Source organism: Nicotiana tomentosiformis, chromosome 12 (genome assembly GCF_000390325.3).
Source record: "Nicotiana tomentosiformis chromosome 12, ASM39032v3, whole genome shotgun sequence".
Classification (NCBI taxonomy): Eukaryota; Viridiplantae; Streptophyta; class Magnoliopsida; order Solanales; family Solanaceae; genus Nicotiana; species Nicotiana tomentosiformis.
In genome coordinates, this window is record NC_090823.1 from 18,609,846 (window position 1) to 18,627,596 (window position 17,751).

At 36.6% G+C, this 17,751-nt stretch overlaps 1 protein-coding gene across 1 annotated transcript; it reads left to right on the forward strand.

The window, feature by feature from the left end:
- Positions 1-2,104: 2,104 nt before the first annotated feature.
- LOC104085727 (uncharacterized) lies at positions 2,105-14,940 on the forward strand. The gene is made up of 7 exons (XM_009589841.4): positions 2,105-2,455; positions 4,054-4,205; positions 5,446-5,694; positions 11,618-11,752; positions 12,261-12,440; positions 13,683-13,844; positions 14,421-14,940. Exons 1-7 carry the CDS (start codon positions 2,134-2,136, stop codon positions 14,829-14,831), a joined length of 1,611 nt encoding a protein of 536 aa, XP_009588136.1. The 5' UTR covers positions 2,105-2,133; the 3' UTR covers positions 14,832-14,940.
- Positions 14,941-17,751: the final 2,811 nt, after the last annotated feature.

Consider the following 17,751-nt stretch of genomic DNA (forward strand, 5'->3'; position numbering starts at 1 on the left):
TGTGTGTGAGATTTTGTTGATATTCTGTACATGTCAGTTGATGTCTAAAACTTTTTCCGTGTGTTTGCAAAGCAAAATAGTAGTCTTGTTCAGTCTAGAAAGTGATATAGGCATTTATTTTTGTTGAGCCAATTATATGTTTATGGCCCGCCTAACTGTTGTGTATCCTAGTAGCCCCTTTGAGCCTGTAATCCTACTTCTTTTACAACCACACTATAAGCCTGGTCCATTTTATTTGAATTGACTATCTGTTTGAACTCTTTACCTCTCTTGAGCACTTGAATTTGTTATGAGCTTGTAAAAGCTAAGTTAAGGTATGGTCAGGTTTTTGAGTGGAATTATTGAAAAAGGAGAAAGGCGAATTGTTTGAAAAATTGTGAGAGCCACTTGTAGGGAATTGAAAAAAAAATAAGTTTTCATGAAAAGAAAAAAAAAAATCAGAACTTAGAAAAGAAAAAAATTGATACCTTGCTAGTGGTAGTTCTCATCTTGTCCGTGGTTAAAGAAATTAGGAGCTTGATGTCATTAAAGGTGAAGGTTGGGGTTTGGTTCCATATAAATGTGGGGTTTGAAATGTTAATGTATATGTATTAAAATTCTTAGAGAGGTGTAGTCACTATATCTAAATGTATCTTACCCGTCCAGTAGCCTATATTACAACCAAAATAAAGTCCTACTTGATATTTGACTGAATAAGCTCAATTAGTAGAGTATTACACTACGGGCGAGCCTAGGGTACGTTTTCTGTGGCACATGAATTTTATTTCTAAGAGTGAGTGAATTCTTCTATCTTGAGTTTCGATTTGTTCTTGAATTTTATTGTATGTGGAACTACTCTCTATCTTTAGTGTGAGGGTACATGATTTTCGAAGGAAAGGTAATATCTTTGGCCTTTGAATTAGAGTAAGTGAGTAGGTTTTGGGAGCTTTGCAACTTTATTCACCAGTTTAATTAATCGAAAGAGGAATATTTTGGTAATTATCTTTGCATTATTTTGTTTGGTTTAATTTAGTGATTCTTTTAAGTAATCGAAAGAGCTTGTTGAATTGTTAATTAAATCAAGTTAGGAGAATATTCGAGAGACGTTTTCCTGAAAACTAATCCATCAACGCATGCTTGCATATGTTCATAGTGCTTATATTAGTTCATCTCGTAGAGTTAAGATTTAATCGAGAGAGAAGTCTTGACTACACGTTTGAACTAATCATCGAGTGAATTCGTGAGAATCATTAGAACTTTAGAGTGAATTGAACTAGAGTTAGATCCCAAATAGCTATCTTGCACTTATTCTGTCATGACCTTTATTTCTCCCATTGATATTTCGGTGTTGCTCAACTCTTATCTTTCTGTGATCAATTATTAATTATTTTAGTTTCATAGTTAATTTAGTTATTAATCATCCCAACTAAAGTGTTAATCATCCTAAATAGCGTTAAGCTAGAAATTACTTGAGCATTGTTTAAATTCAATCTCTATGAAGACGATAATTAAACTATACTATCTTTGGCCAGTGAGCATCAATTTTGTACTGTGTTTTGCGCACGTCTGTCGTCCATTTTACTAATGCAGACGTAGAGTTGTCGTCAATGAATATATTTTATGGAAGTGGATGAAGGTTTGGTTTGCTTTACAACAGTGCCAAATGAGTATTTTGCTCTTTTTTGCGAACTAGGCACAAATGAATTTCTTAATTGGATATGATCTTGTGGCTAACAAAATTTTCTTCTTGTCTACTGATTGCACTAAGCTCTAAATTTGGGGTTGTTTGGCACGCGTGGGATAAAATATGATATTAAATTTATATTATGTTTGATTGACCGTATAAATTTATCCCGTCCATCAAACATAGTATAAACTTAGTCATAGAATAAATTTATACCGTTAATTTGGCTCGGCTAGCTTGTATTCTTTTATACCCCCGTGTTTGTTCATCTAAACATCAGATCTCCTATTTATTTATTTTTTGAAAAAAAGTTAAAAAATTATAGAGTATAGTTGAAAACTATATAAAAATATAATTACTCAAAAGTATTTAAAAATAGTAATTGAAGAAAAATGATTTAACTTCCAATATAATATTTGTCTCGAGTATAAATCCTTAAGTTCCTTGATCATCTCAATCCCACACATAAAATGTCTTTGCTCTCACTTCCTCTCCCAATCCCAATTCCCCACAGCTCTAAACCCCATTACAACACTTTTCGTCAGCACAATTCTCGAACTTTCCACTTCCACAAAAACCTTAGGCTCTCCGTTTGGGCCTCCGGCGTCCCCGTTCACCGTAACTCGGCAACTTTTCCGGCGTCCGGCGAATTTCTCCGTCAAATAGCTTCTTCTACCGTTCTTTTTATCAGTTTGGGTTCGGCCCTTTTTGCCTTTCCAGCTGTTGCTTCTTCTACTCACTTTCCTCCTCAAGTCCCTTCTCTAACTCAGCTTCAGGACCAAGAATCTCAAGGTATTAATTTTTTTTTTTGTGAAAATTCTATTTATGGATAATGGTTGAACATGTTGGATCAAATTAACTACGATTACAATTTTTAAAGTATATTATGGCAGCATTAGTAGTGTCATTTACCAACACCTGGTGTTTAGGCTAGACTAAGAGGGTGTTTGGCTAAGCTGGTCAAACTAGCTTATAAACACTTTTCGGCTTATCTACGCGTTTGGTAAAGTTAAAAGTGCTTATAAGCCAAGTGCTTATAAGTCAAAAATAAGTCAAAAGCCGTAAACTGGTCACCCCTTATAAATTTTTAGCTTATAAGCACTTTAAGTTTGACCAAAATTTTTACTATTTTATCCTTAAAATATTCTTTTTTAGAACAAAACTATTACATCGATACTCACTACTTCAAGTACTATTTCAACCTAACCCCCTCTCTTCAAGTCTGCAATGTCCATTGACTATTTAAGATAAGCAAATTCTTTATTCCTTTGCATATTTATATCTATGTGATTGTGTATTAATCTTTGAACTGTATGTAATAAATGAGGACATATCAAATTTTTGGTGTGTTGCTTTCTAAATGTTGTGGTGATAAAGACAGTGTTTGTTTCTCTTTAAATATTTTGTCCTATTTAGGTTTATTTTTTACTGAGAAACTTTTATCAATTTATTAATTATTATAACTTATGTTAACTGCTTATTTATTAAATCAGTTTCAGCACTTAAAAGTACTTTTCAGCACCTAATGCTTATTAGCTACTTCATATCAGCTAATCCAAACGGCCTCTAAGTAACCATAGCGGGTAAAAATTAAGCGAGTAAGTTTTTACCATTCCTCCCGCCCAATATATATATATATATATATATATATATATATATATATATATATATGACAATTTTACCTCTTGCACATCTCCTGTTTGACATTTCTATAGAACTTTCATAATTTTCAGGGTTTCGAATTCAAATTTGTTAAACTATTCAAATTTGAAACTTTGACATGATATTTCTCTATCAAACTAATTTTTCACTATTGCTATACGTATATAAGTAAGATATATGCCATTTAACAGCTTAAATCGTGTATCCACTTGAATGTCGTGTTATATAGTATGGAAAGGGAGGACTAATGTCCTCTAAAGTAAACAGAGTAAATGAACCGTAGGTGAATAAAAACACCGGATTGAGAGTTGTTATCCAAAATGTAGGTATTAAGCTGTGAAAATGCAAGTAGCTTGTGGAAGGTTTGAAAGTGAGAGTGCGAGAAAGAGAGAGAGATAGATGGGAAGAGAGGAAGAGAGAGGGATTATGCAAAGATCAATGTAGCTTTGTTTGGCTTAAATATTGGTAGTGAGACAGAGAAAGGTTAAGCTTTATCAAGTCAATCCATGATGTTTAGTGTGAAAAGATGAACGTTTATTTTTGTTCTTGTTGATTACTTTTAATGCCACTCTTCTTAGTGATATTGCAAGTTTCACCATTTTTGCGATTGGCCTTTGATAGTATTGATATATGAATGTTGCATGAGGATCTCGACCAGAGTTTCATTTTCTCTCTGTCCCTTTTTATTTTTTACTGTTTATTTTACTTATGGGCTTTGGATTACATAGGCACTGGAGTTGGAAATTCGGAAAATGTGGAGGATATCGATGATGAAGAAATTCAAGCAGCATTTGAGAAATGGAAGTCTAAGACGTATGCTTTGACTGTCCCTCTAAGGGTTGTTTCTCTTAGTAACTCTTTTCCTCCTGTATGGCTCAAGGTCTGTTAACTCTGCTCCATATCTCACTTTTTTACTTCCAGGATATGATCCTTTCAGACCTTGTGTGGTGTAAAGGTTGTTTTAATAAGTTGCAAGTAGATATTTCTATATGTAGGATCAAAGAGAGATTATGATGTTATCTTGGTCTTCTCTTGCTATTCTACTAGCCCTGGCTTGGCCAATGAATTCCTATGTTGGAGATCCAATATTTTGTGCGCCACGGTCGTCGATTATAGTATTTTAGCCACAAATTTATTGTACTTTTTATGCCGCTCCTTGACTTTAATAACAAAACAAATTTAGAGTGCGTATAATCAAGGAGAAGAGTTATTCATGTGGAGAAAAAAGTGAGAATTTAGTGGCTTCAAGGTTGCAAGTTACAAACGAGAAATATTGTACTAGTTGCCTTAGGTGTAAAGTTAGGAAAGATGAGCGAAGAGTAGTATGGGGGTAGAAGACTAGTATTTGAGTTAGTTTGCAGACCACCAAATTAAAAGGAATTGAAGAAAAACAAGGAAAGAGGGTTGGAAATATCTTCTATATGTTTTCAAAATTCCGGTATCAAAATGACTTGTTTTCATATTGATGTTCACATTAAATTTTAGAGATTACTGATCTCCTGATTCTAGTTTAGATAATAAAAGAATATTAGCAAAAAAGACATTAATTGATTGCTGTATGTAATGTCAAATGGTAGATTAAAATGAATCTCTTCTATATATAAGCTACTGGAAAAAGAAGAACACAAGAAACGCAACTGTATTATTACTGTCCTCACTGCTATATAAACCCAAAAATACTAGGAAATGTATAATTATGTCTCCATTACTTTAAGAAGCGGTTATCATTTGCATCCTAGTGGTTGTATGCTTCTCTCAGTTTTCTTTCCTTTGATGTCATTTCTGCTTAGCTTCTAAATTGAAGTCCAAGTTGATGCGCTTTTGAGGTCTTTTTATAATATAAGTACTGTAGTTTGCAAATGACCCTGAGTTCTTATCAAGAACTTTAGGATATTGCTAGATATCACTTATTAGCTTCCATTCAAGGCTTTTCCCTATGTTCCCTCCAAAACACTTATTTTATGTACATCACATCGCTGTTACTCCTATCGAAAAAGAAATCAAGCTCACTGGACTTGTGTCATCTATTGTGCATTAATTAGCCGCTTTAGTTGTCATTCAAATGATGACAACTCTGTGTACAGTCTGGAGAATAATGGTCTTTGCTCATTGATGTGTAGGATTTCTTGCGATCTCAAGGGAAGAGAGTGAGACTACGTTCTGAGTTTCGTCAAAGCCTGCAAGACATCTTTCATGAACTTTGTATGCCTAATCAGAAAGGAAAAGTTAATCCTAAATCTGCTTTGGCAGCTGATATTGTCACTCTTGGTGATACCTGGCTCAATTATGCCATTGAGAAGAGGTTAATCGAGCCGATGCATGGTTTAGAAGATCAAGATTGGTTTAAGAATTTAAGTAACAAATGGAAGGTAAGAACCATCTTCTTTTGTTTGATGAGGAGTGACATTTGCATTTTGTTGTCTTTCAGGCTGTCGGTAGCATCCCTGGTGCTTTTTGCCTTTACTTTTCTTTTTCCTTTTTCTTTTTCATCTTCTAAAGAGATGGTCTGTTTCTGAGAATTTCCAGATTGCCTTGTCCCAATGAAAATTAACTGTTACAGCAGAAAACCGAACAAGGCTTTGATATTTTTTTTTGATTTTAAATCATAGCCTTGATGTTTCTGACAATGCCTTGTCTCTCAAATCAACTATTACATGAGAATCTGTTCACTTCAGTGCTAGGAAATAAACTTATCTATAGTCTCCTATTTTCATGCCAGGCTGTTGAAACTTGAAAGCAATATTAAGATTTACATAACTTTAGCTACTACTTTCTATTGAGCCTGAAATCCATATTTCATCATTCTGTTTAGGTTGGCAAAATGTAGAAAGAGATTGCCTAGAAATTACACACCTATCACTCTTGGAAGGTTTGGAACCTTACTCGACATAGGGTCCAAAACCCAACATACCATTTTCTTGACAGCACAAGGGAAAAAGAGCGCTTGCATCATTAGCTGCTTGTTGACTGTTTTATAGTTACATAGTTATTATGTAATTAGTTCGAGTCCCATATTGAACAGGAGTAGGATCTGTATTATGTATAGTTATAAATAGGGCTCATTGTATTATAATTAATTGATCAATAATATATATTTTCTCCCGTGCTTTCTCACATGGTATCAGAGCATCGGTGAGAAAAGATCTCTGTGCGTCATTCCAGCGACATCCGGGAAGAAAGAACTTAGTCACCGTCCGATTTTCCGGTGACCTAAGTGACTATTTGCGTCAAATTCACTAATTATCAGTGTTGTGCGAAATTCAACAGCACCACAAGGTTCCCAAGAGAGGCGACCAAATCCCAGAAAGATTCTCCTAAAAAAACCCACTCATGTGCCCCCACGCGCCTGTCGGAGATCTGCCTCCGGCGGCGCGTCTACCGTGAGGTTTGCTCCGGTCAAAATTGGAAAAACTTTCTGTTGGACAGTGTCATCGCCAGGGGCGGATTTACAGGGAGGGGTATGGGTTCACGTGAACCCATGCTCCCCTCCCTAAACTGCATATAACACTGTAACTTTTCTGGTATAATACTTAATTAGATCTGTGTGAACCCATGCACATGATGCCACTTTGGTCCATTGGTGGCTGTGTGTCCCTTTGATACTCCAGGTTAGGGGTTCGAATCCCCTCTCCCCTATTTCCCTTTATACTTTTTGTCTTTTCTTTTTCTGTTTCTTGTCTTCCTTTTCCTTCTTTTCTTTTTTGGTTTCATTTTGTTGTTCTTCTTTTATTGTTTTATCTTTTCTTTATTTTATGTTTATTCTTTTCTCCCTTTTTTCTTTTCTTTTTTGGTTCATTCTTGAGTTTTAAAATTCCTAAAAAATTAAAATTCACATCTCCTCCTTACCTCTCTTTCTATCTCAATTTTTTTACGAACAACAGTCATCCTCTAACTAGTTTCTTTATCATTTCTCTCATTTATATTTTCCTTCAAATTTTTCTTTGATTTGTGAAGTGAGTTTTCTTCAAATAACGATGCTATTATTAATCACTTTAAGGTATGAAATTTGTTAAGAACAATTGTAAACTGAATAATATTTCCTTGTGATAATAGTATTAACCATGGTTTGTTCGATAAGTTGTTGTCATAGCAAAATTTTGATGGAGTCAAGCTAGTAGGTAGTATAGTGCACCCATACTCTTAAAATCCTAGATACGCCTCTACTCATCGCCTTACAATTCCGAGCCTACCCACCCAATTTAAACCAAATTCCGACCACTTTAATATTTTTCTGGCGTGAACAGTGATTTCCAGAAAAATTTCTGGTTTTTCTTTCGTGAATAGTAATTTCCAGAAGGGTTTCTGATTTTGCCCGCGTGAACATTATAATGTCATTCGTATCAGAAGCCTTTGACTCACAATCCGTTGGATCCAATGCATTGAATCCAATCCAGATGGTTTCTTTATCATTATATTGAGTTCCTTCAATACAAAGCATGTAAGCCGACATCTTCAGAGATAGCTTCCGTTGTTCAAACAAGTAGTAGCGTGACTTGTATCTCCCAATCTTCAATCTCCGAGTCTTGGGTCATTGATTTAGGTGCATCTGATCACATTTCTGGTAATAAATCTCTTTTCACTACTATTTCATGTTCTCAATCTCTTCCAACAGTCACGATGACCAACGAGTCTCAAACCGTGGCAACTAGAATAGGTCAAGCAAGACCACTTCCTTCCTTACCTTTAGATTCAGTTCTTTATGTTCCTGGTAGTCCTTTTAATCTCATAGCCGTTGGTCGCTCAGTCAAATCACTTAAATGCTTTGTTTTATTTCTTGATGACCTTGTTTTTATATAGGAACGCAGTACGAGGTGGATCATTGGTAACAGACGTGAATCATATGAACTTTATTACCTTTTCCTTGCAAAATCATATGGACTCACATCTTCTCTTCCTTTAACAACTTGTCATGTTACCGATTCACCAGATTTATTACATTAACGGTTGGGACTTCCCAGTTTGTCAAAACTTCAGAAAATGGTACCTGGTTTATCTTACTTGTCCACTCAAGAGTGTGAGTCATGTCAGCTCGGTAAGTATACCCGCTCTTATTTCCCTCGGCGTCTTGATAATCGATTAGAGTCACCTTTTACTTTAGTCTATTCAGATGTTTGGGGTCTTAGTCGGGTCAGTTCTACCTTTAGATTCTGCTACTTTGTCAGTTTCATTGATGATTGTTCCAGGTGCACTTGGATACTTTTGATGAAAAATTCGATCTGAGTTGTTTTCTATTTTCCAGATATTCCACGCAAAAATTCAAAATCAATTTGGGGTTTCTATCCGCACATTTCGTAGTGATAATGCCCTAGAGTATTTGTCTAATCCATTTCAGCAGTTTATGAACTCTCATGGGATTATTCATCAAACATCTTGTCCGTACACATCCCAACAAAATGAGGTAGCTAAAAGAAAGAATAGACATCATATTAAAACTGCTCGTACCCTACTCATACAATCTCATGTTCTGTTGCGTTTTTGGGGGATGCAGTTCTTACATCTTGCTATCTTATTAATCGTATGCCATCTTCAGCCATCCAGAATCAAGTTCCATTCTCTGTCCTGTTTCCCCACTTGCCTTTGTTCTCTCTTCCACCCGTGTCTTTGGGAGCACGTGTTTTATTCATATCCTTAATCTAGGAAAAGATAAGCTAGCTCCTCGTGCTCTTAAATGCGTATTTTTAGGTTACTCGAGAACGCAAAAGGGATATCGATGCTATTCTCCTGACCTCCAGCGGTATCTTATGTCTGCTGATGTTACCTTCTTTAAAACCCAATCATACTTAACAAATCCAGGTAATCACTTAGATATTTCTGAGGTGCTACCAGTTCCATCTTTTGGAGATTAAGTCACTATCTCCCATTTAACTTCCTCTATAACTCCAGCTTCACCACCTACAACTCCAGTTGCAGCTCCACCATCTATAGATCTAGTTTCACCACCTAGTCCAGTTCAACCTTCAACAGCTCCACCACTCCTGACTTATCATCGTCGTCCACGCCCAGCATCAGGCCCAGCTGATTCACGTCCTGCACCTAACCCTGCTAATATTGCGGACTTGTCTCCTCTTAGTCAACCGATTGCACTACGAAGAGGTATATGGTCCACACTTAATCCTAATCTCCATTATGTTGGTTTAAGTTACTATCGTCTGTCATCACCCTATTGTGCATTTGCATCATCTTTGTCCTCTGTTTCCATCCCTAAGTCTACAGATGAAGCACTGTCTCATCCAGGGTGGCGATAAGTTATGATTGACGAGATGTCTGCTTTACATACGAGTGGTAATTGGGAGCTTGTTCGTCTTCCTTCGGGTAAATCGACTGCTGGTTGTCGTTGGGTGTATCAGTGTTGTCAAAGGCTCATTTAAGGAGAGCTTAATCCCTGAAGCTCAAAAAAGCTCAGAGAGGGCGCTTTGCGTCACTTAAGTTGCGCTTCAGTGTAGGCAGGGCACCAAGACGTGCCCCTTATTGCCCATGAGTTCTATCTTAAATGGAGCAATACTAAACTACAAATATAATTGGCAAATAAGTGTATTAGTTGTTAATGAGAACAATATGAATGAGTTTGTTACTTTTCTCTTGAATTACATATATATTTTTATTTTTTTCTTGCACTGCGCCTTTTATAACTAAAGCCCACACTTAAATTGCGCTTTGCGCTTAAAGCCCCAATGGACCTAGAGCGCTTTTTAGAGCTTTTCGCCTTTGACAACACTGGGGTGTATGCAGTCAAAGTTGGTCTAGATGGCTAAAGGGTATACTGAGATATTTTGGTTTGATTACAGTGATACTTTCTCACGTGGCTAAAATAGCATTAGTCCGCCTTTTTCTATCCATGGCTGTTGTTCGCCATTGGCCTCTCTATCAGTTGGACATTAAGAATGCTTTTATTCACGGTGACCTTAAGGATGAGGTTTATATGGAGCAACCACCTGATTTTGTTGCTCAGGGGGAGTCTAGTGGCCTTGTATGTCGGTTGCGCCGGTCCTCTATGGTCTAAAGCAGTCTTCTCGAGCCTGGTTTGCTAAGTTCAACTCAATTATTCAAGAGTTTGGCATGACTCGTAGTGAAGCAGATCACTCTGTGTTTTATCGGCATTCTGCTTCAAATCTCAATATTTATCTGGTGGTTTATGTTGATGATATTGTTATTACCGACAATGATCATGATGGTATTACTAAGTTGAAACATCTCTTTCAGTACTTTCAGACTAAGGATCTGACAGATTAAAGTATTTTCTAGGTATTGAGGTCGCTCAATCTAGCTCAGGTAATTTAATCTCACAACGGAAGTATGTCTTAGACATTCTTGAGGAGACGGGAATGACAGGCTGTAGACCTGTTGACACTCCTATGGATCCTGACATTTCCTTTCCTGTGAGTGTGGTAAGTCAGTTCCTGGATTCTCCATGTGATAATCATTGGGATGCAGTTGTCCACATTCTTCGATATATAAAATCAGCTCCAGGCAAAGGATTATTGTTTGAAGATCGAGGCCATGAGCAAATTGTTAGGTACTCGGATGCTGACTGCGCAGGATCACCTTTTGATAGATGTTCTACGTCTGGATATTATGTTTTAGTAGGAGGTAATTTGGTATCTTGGAAGAGCAAGAAATAGAATGTGGTTGCTCGGTCTATCGAGCAAAGGCTGTGGCAACATGTGGGCTAGTTTGGATCAAATATTTGCTTAATGAGTTGAAATTTGGTGAGATCAGCAAGATGGAACTTGTGTGTGATAATCAAGCTGCCTTTCATATTGCATCAAATCCGGTGTTCCATGAGAGAAGTAAACACATTGAGATTGACTGTCATTTTATCATAGAAAAGATACTCAGGAGATTTTGTTACAAAGTTTGTGAAGTCGAATGATCAGCTTGCAGACATTTTCACAAAGTCCCTCACTGGTCCTCGTATTAGTTACATATGTAACAAGCTCGGTGCATATGATTTGTATGCACCAGCTTGAGGGGGAGTGTTAGATAGTTATTATATAGTTAATATGTAATTAGTCCGAGTCCCATATTGAACAGGAGTAGATCACTTCGTCTTGAGGCCTAAACCATTTAATTTATATTTGTTTTATTCATTTTATTTAGATGATACCTTATATCTCACCAAAATTTCCATGCATGCTGGTAAATTATATATTACTAAATTGTCTTTTTGTGGAAAAAGAAAAAGTGTGTGTTTCTCCTATAGTTCTGTATTGGAAATGTCGTCTTGTTTACTTTGGCATCTATCTTGTACTCGGATCCCTTTGATAGTTCCCTTTGACTTTAAAATAATGCCAGGTATATTTGCGCAGGAGCGATGAAGGGAAATTGGATTCTCGTGGTAGGATCTGGGCGGCTCCATATAGATGGGGAAGCATAGTGATAGCTTACAAGAAAACCGAATTTCGAAAGCGTAAAATGGCTCCTATAAAGGTAACTTGGCTCTATATTTAGAGTATCTCTATTTAAAATGGAACCACGAAGGCTGATGCTTTAATTTTATGCTCATTGCTTGCAATTTTAAAATAGTCATGTTGTCTTTCTAGCTACTACTGCATGTGTTTTATTCCACTTGGATAGAAATAGATAGATTCTGGAAGTCTGAACCCACTTGGAGAAGAAAGACCAAGAGGATCGACATCCATAAGGGGAAGTTCTTGAACGTGTCGTTCTTGACCTTTACACCATTTTCTTTCCACAATTCATTGATGAAGTTCCCTAATTGCTGAATGTTATTCCAATGAGAATATGACTTTTATTTGCATAATATTACTTTTTACCATCAACTATGTTATATGGATTCTTCATTTGTCTTTGACATGCTTGTATCGAACGAGTGTTAAAGTTCACAGACCCCTGTGTCTGTGTTGTCAATGTCTTCTTCAAAAGTTACATTCTGCGTGATAGCTCGCTTATTCAGGGTTGTAAACCACCTCTGCAGGACTGGGCTGATCTGTGGCGACCAGAGCTTGCTGGAAAAATTTCAATGGTTGATTCACCACGAGAGATTGTTGGTGCAGTGTTAAAGTATATGGGGGCATCATACAACACAACTAACATGTCTGAAGTCGCTGGTGGGAGAGAGGCTGTGCAGCAGAATCTTGCATCACTTGTTAAACAGGTAATTTAAAGAAATTGTAAAAATTTTCTAGGCTTGAGCCTCCTTAAAGGTGGATTGTGGGGTGTCTTTTCTGTTCTTTGAATTGAACAATTTCAATGCTGTGTACTCTGTCCGGAGCAAAATATAACCTCAATGAATCTTCCACCAATTTATCAGCTTTAGTGTTCTTTAACAAAAAATATAAATTAAAAAAAGAAGAAGAACAAGAGTGAAAATCTACAAAATATTCTGGAAGAGGACCTGAATCTCTAAGGATGCAACAGTCAAAGGAAATAAGGGGCAGGGATTCAAATTATTATAGTCGGCAAAAACTGGTGCAACCGGAATTTCCTAGCCGACATAGCACTGCTGCAAAATAATTCCAACTTATTAGTATGATGTCTACACATGATTCCACGAACCTGTTGAATTTTTCTAGATGCATCTCTGTATAAGTTTGAAAAATACTGGTATGAGCTATGCATGCCAAGGTTATTCAGCTAGTTCATAACTGATCTTGAGCACTTGAGTTGTGATTTATGGTTTAAGGTAGTGGTACAAAGAATTTTAATATGAACTTATATTATGCACAGATATAGGAAAAAGATGTGGAGTTATTAATGCAAGATTTACAGCCATGCTTAAAGTGTTTTCGTTAGTCATACAAAACTTAAGCCAAGTTCTGTTCTTGTCAACTTTTGAAGATTTCTGTGGTAATTCAGAAAGTAATTTCACTGATATTGCACCAAGCTGCTGCCAAAAATTAATAAGTAAATATTTTTGTGTTGAGCTTCCAAGAGATCTATCCAACTATCTAGTACATTCATTTTTCCTGCCAAGTACCATATCTGCAGTTAGTAACTTCTCTAAACTTTTCAGGTACATGGTTGTTTCCTTTTTTTATTATTTTCGTATTGTCATGTGCTTAAAAGTTGCAACTTCCCTTCCCAATATTTAAGGTCGCGCTTGGATTGATAGATTCAAACGCTTATAAACGTATGGAGACTTGCAAAAACATAGTTCTGATGGTTAAATGAGTCCTCGATTATATAAAAGAGTTGATTGATTGAGTCCTTCATCTTCTAAGTCAAACATATGTTAGGATTTAAAATGATATCTATATTGACTTGATTTAGAATCCTTTAAAGGTGGATTCATGTATGTTCGCATTTTTTATGTGAGACCTCTATGTACATGAAAAGTAACATTTGTGCGCCAAATGCTTCAGTATTTGGATATCTAAATACTTGTATCTCTCAAAAGGTCCGGCTATTTGATAGCGGCCACTATCTTAAAGCCTTCGGAGTTGGAGATGTATGGGTAGCTGTTGGATGGAGCAATGATGTTATTCCTGCTGCAAAGCGGATGTCAAATATTGCTGTAGTTGTTCCCAAATCTGGTGCAAGTCTGTGGGCTGATTGCTGGGTACGTCCAGAATTTTCTCCCTCTATGTACATCCTAAATTGCTTCGGACTAATCTTCTTTTATTGGCCTTATTTATTTGTTTTCTTTTGATCGATAATTCCTGAAAGGTACAACAGATCTAAAAGTTCCATTTTGACAGCTTCTCTTTTTTTCTTTCCCTTGGTTTACTCTTTATTGTCAGTGTTTGGAGTACACGTGTCCAGACAAGAATAAAATATCTTCTCTCTTGAATTTCAATGAATTATTGATGAAGTTTTATGAGTTTGAAATTTTAAAGTAAGTCCATCAAACACTTTACATTAGTTTACCAAGTGTAAGAAAAACTCTCCTTTTTGATAAAGTAGACAAAATCTAGACTAAACAAAAAAAAGACACTTGAGTCAAGACAACAAACTTTGGCATTCTTTTTCCGCTGAATAGATTTCTGGACTTATCTATTAAATCTCCCAAACATGCTTGGAACAAAACCAATGTAAATAATACTACGTGTTAGGAAATGCAGCTGGTATAGAGATTTATTAGAGATGGGATCATTTCTTCTACTGCAAATAACTTTGCAAAAAATGTCTTTATCAGGCAATACCTGCTGCTTCGAGAATTGCAACTGATCAAATTGGAGGAAGAGTTAGAGGACCATCACCAGTAGTGCATCAGTGGATAGAATTCTGCTTGCAAGCTGAAAGGTTCAAAGACGACGTTGTTCCAGGTGCTTCACCTAACGCCCTTGAATCCCCGGTTAAAGTCTCCGAAAAACTTACTAGGGGTAGACCAAAACTTGAGACAAACCTTATTGCTGGAGTCCCTCCATCTGATATCTTGGCTAAATGTGAACTTTTAGAGCCATTGCCAGAAAATGCACTGTCCGATTATAAATGGCTAATAAATAGTGTACAAAAACCGGAGCTTTCTCTAGTGGCAAGCCTAAAGAGTCATATCTTATCATTAGCTCATAGCTTTCTTCCTAAAGTGCAGTCAAAGGTTGCCTGAAACAACTCCATCTGTTGAAAGTATTCCAGCTCTTGCAAACTATCATTTTGTTTGTTGTGTACACAATTTAGTTAAACATGTGTAATGATGCATGCTGTACGTTTACGCATAGTTTTTCCCACCAATTTAAGCGACTTGTAATTACGTAAAATATCTTTTTTGTTTTGAGAGAAGGTAAAAGTTTTTTCTTTGATGTCGAAAGAGAACTGAGTGCGTGCTGAACTATTTACAACATCATATGCCAGAGCCCCAAAAAAGAAATAAAAAGAACAAAATATTAGACTAGGCTGACTAATATAGCCTTTTTTACAAGGGGGGACTTTTTCTTATAAAATGTCAGTTTCAAAAACCTCTAGAATTGTCCCAGCTCCCCCTATGTATTACATTTTAAACCAAGAAGCAAACAAAACAATTAAATTTGATCTTCCAGTTTGGGTTTGTTAATACTTAAAAGCATCTTTGGTTCCTTTACCTCCAAATCCACCATATACAAGCCGCGATTGTGTTCTATTTCTTTCTAACCTTCGTATCTTTAATTTTTATGTTCCAGCATTTCAGCATTTCAAGTTGGGACTTGGGCATTACCCACTGTAATCCCATGATGCAAAAGAACATCTGCCACAATTGGAGTGTCAATTTACAATGTAGGAATAGGTGTTACAGAGCTTTCACTGTATCCCACACAAAAAACATCTACTACAAAGCTGGAGCCCTCTTCTTTACAAATGCATCTAGTATTAGACATGCACCTTTAGTTGCCAACCATGTAAAGCAGGTGAGTTTTAGGATGCATTGGATCTCCATATCCATTGGTTGCTTTAGGGATGACAAACGGGCGGGTTGGGTCAGGTCGGATAAGGACAGGTCAAAAACGGATAATGCAAAAACGGATAAAAAAATGGATCAACCGGCATATAATATGGATATCCATAATATCCATGAGTATGATCACTTTTGATAGAACTCCTAGTCTGCATTGTTGTTTCAACTCGCAATCATTCAAGTTTCTTCTGAAAATCAAGCTCTATGTGTTGTTAGATCTGCATTGTGAGATGAAGGCAATCCTTCTGAAGTGATGATTCGAACAAATCAGGGAAATTGTTTTTCAGTGGACCATCACCAATCCAATTATCATGCCAATAGGAACTCTTTATACCATTTCAAATCAGTACAGTACAGCAGTTCTACACCAAACTCCTATCCCGTCCGTACTTCTTTCAATAACCTGTCTCCAAAGAGTACCTTCTTCATTTTGAAATCTCCAAAGCCACTTCATCAGTAAGCTCTGGTTGTGAGTTCTCAGGTTTCTTATACCGAGTCCATCGGCTTTCTTTGTTAGGGTATTGGACTTCCAGTTTCTAGGTGGATGGCCTTCTGGTCTTTGTTTCCTCGCCGTATAAAAAAGTTGAGAAAATGACAATGTATAACCGCTTTCAAAATGACACCGAATGTAAATAGTTTCTGGCGCAGGCTAAAAGTGATATTTGCCCAATAAAGTTTCTTCACTAATTTATAAATCTACCTTCACAAAAGAAAAAAGAATTTTTTTTTTTTTTAATAAACACATTAACTGGTTGCTGAATCCATATTAGAAAGGTGCTCTAACGATGCATTTTTTTTGTTGTTGTTATAAACACTGCCTACTTACCAGCTCCCGCCGCCCCCTCTTCAAATCTTTTTTCATGTGATATGATGAATATGTTTCGATAATTCCGCTTCAATCTTTTCGTGGTTCCAAGAGAAATAGCAAACACGAGTGAAATCAGAGTATATGGAGTAGTGTAGAGCGAGGGTTTCCACGATATCGCATTCTTTACCGTAAACGAGATATTACACATTTTCATAGGAGAGTTGACGAGGAGCTTGAGTTTCTCTCACATATTCCATCATAATTATAACTGGAGTTTGGTTTCTCTTTCCCTTTCCCATTTAATCTATAAGAACGGTGAGTGTGTATGATCGAGATTATATCGACTCATTTAGTCAAGCTAAAGATCTTTTAGACAACTAATTTGAGATTTTCTTCATGCCCTAAGAATCTCGGTTTCTTCACTAGTTTATTAATTTAGCTTCATAAAAGAAAAAAAGAGAACTTTTTAATAAACTTGCACATGCAGAAGACTATAATGAATTTGAACACTTCACCCTTGACGGTGAAGTGATAAATAACGAGGAAGAAGCCGACGGCGAAAACAATGAAGAGGGACACATTGCAGCAGTCCCAGCTATGAACGAAGTGGGAGCCATTGAGCAGGTCCTAGCTATGGATGGTGAAGAAGAGATATCAGATGATGAGAATGGTGGAGGGATTATGGATGATCCGAATGCAAACAATGGAATGGTTAATGAGATCAATGAAAATGATAATGATGCAGAGGGAGTCCCAGAATGCAGATGATGAGGAATATTGGAATAATGGTGAGCAGTTAGATGAAGAAGAAGATGATGAGGAAAATTGGAATAATGGTGAGCAGATAGGTGAAGATGAAGACGATGAGGCTATTTCTGCTTGGTGAGTTAGTTCATGCATGATCCCCGAAATCCTCATATGCAAGCTGTCATTTACATTTTGCGGTATCTGAAGTCTGTTCTAGGGAAGGGTCTACTTTTTTTTAAACGTGTTCACCTCCATATAGAAGCTTTTACATATGCGGATGGGTTGGATATCTAGATGATAGAAGATCTACATCTAGTTACTTGTCACGAGCCAAAACTCAACATGTCGTGATGACGTCTATCACAGAACTAGGCAAGCCGACAATCACAATAAAACTAGGCATTTTTATATAAAATAATAAGATGAAGCAAGTTTAACAACAATAACTCTCATAAATAGCCGGTATGAACAATTGCGACTCGAATACAGACTTTCCCAAAATCCGGGTGTCACTGAGTACATGAGCATGTATACAATAACGTA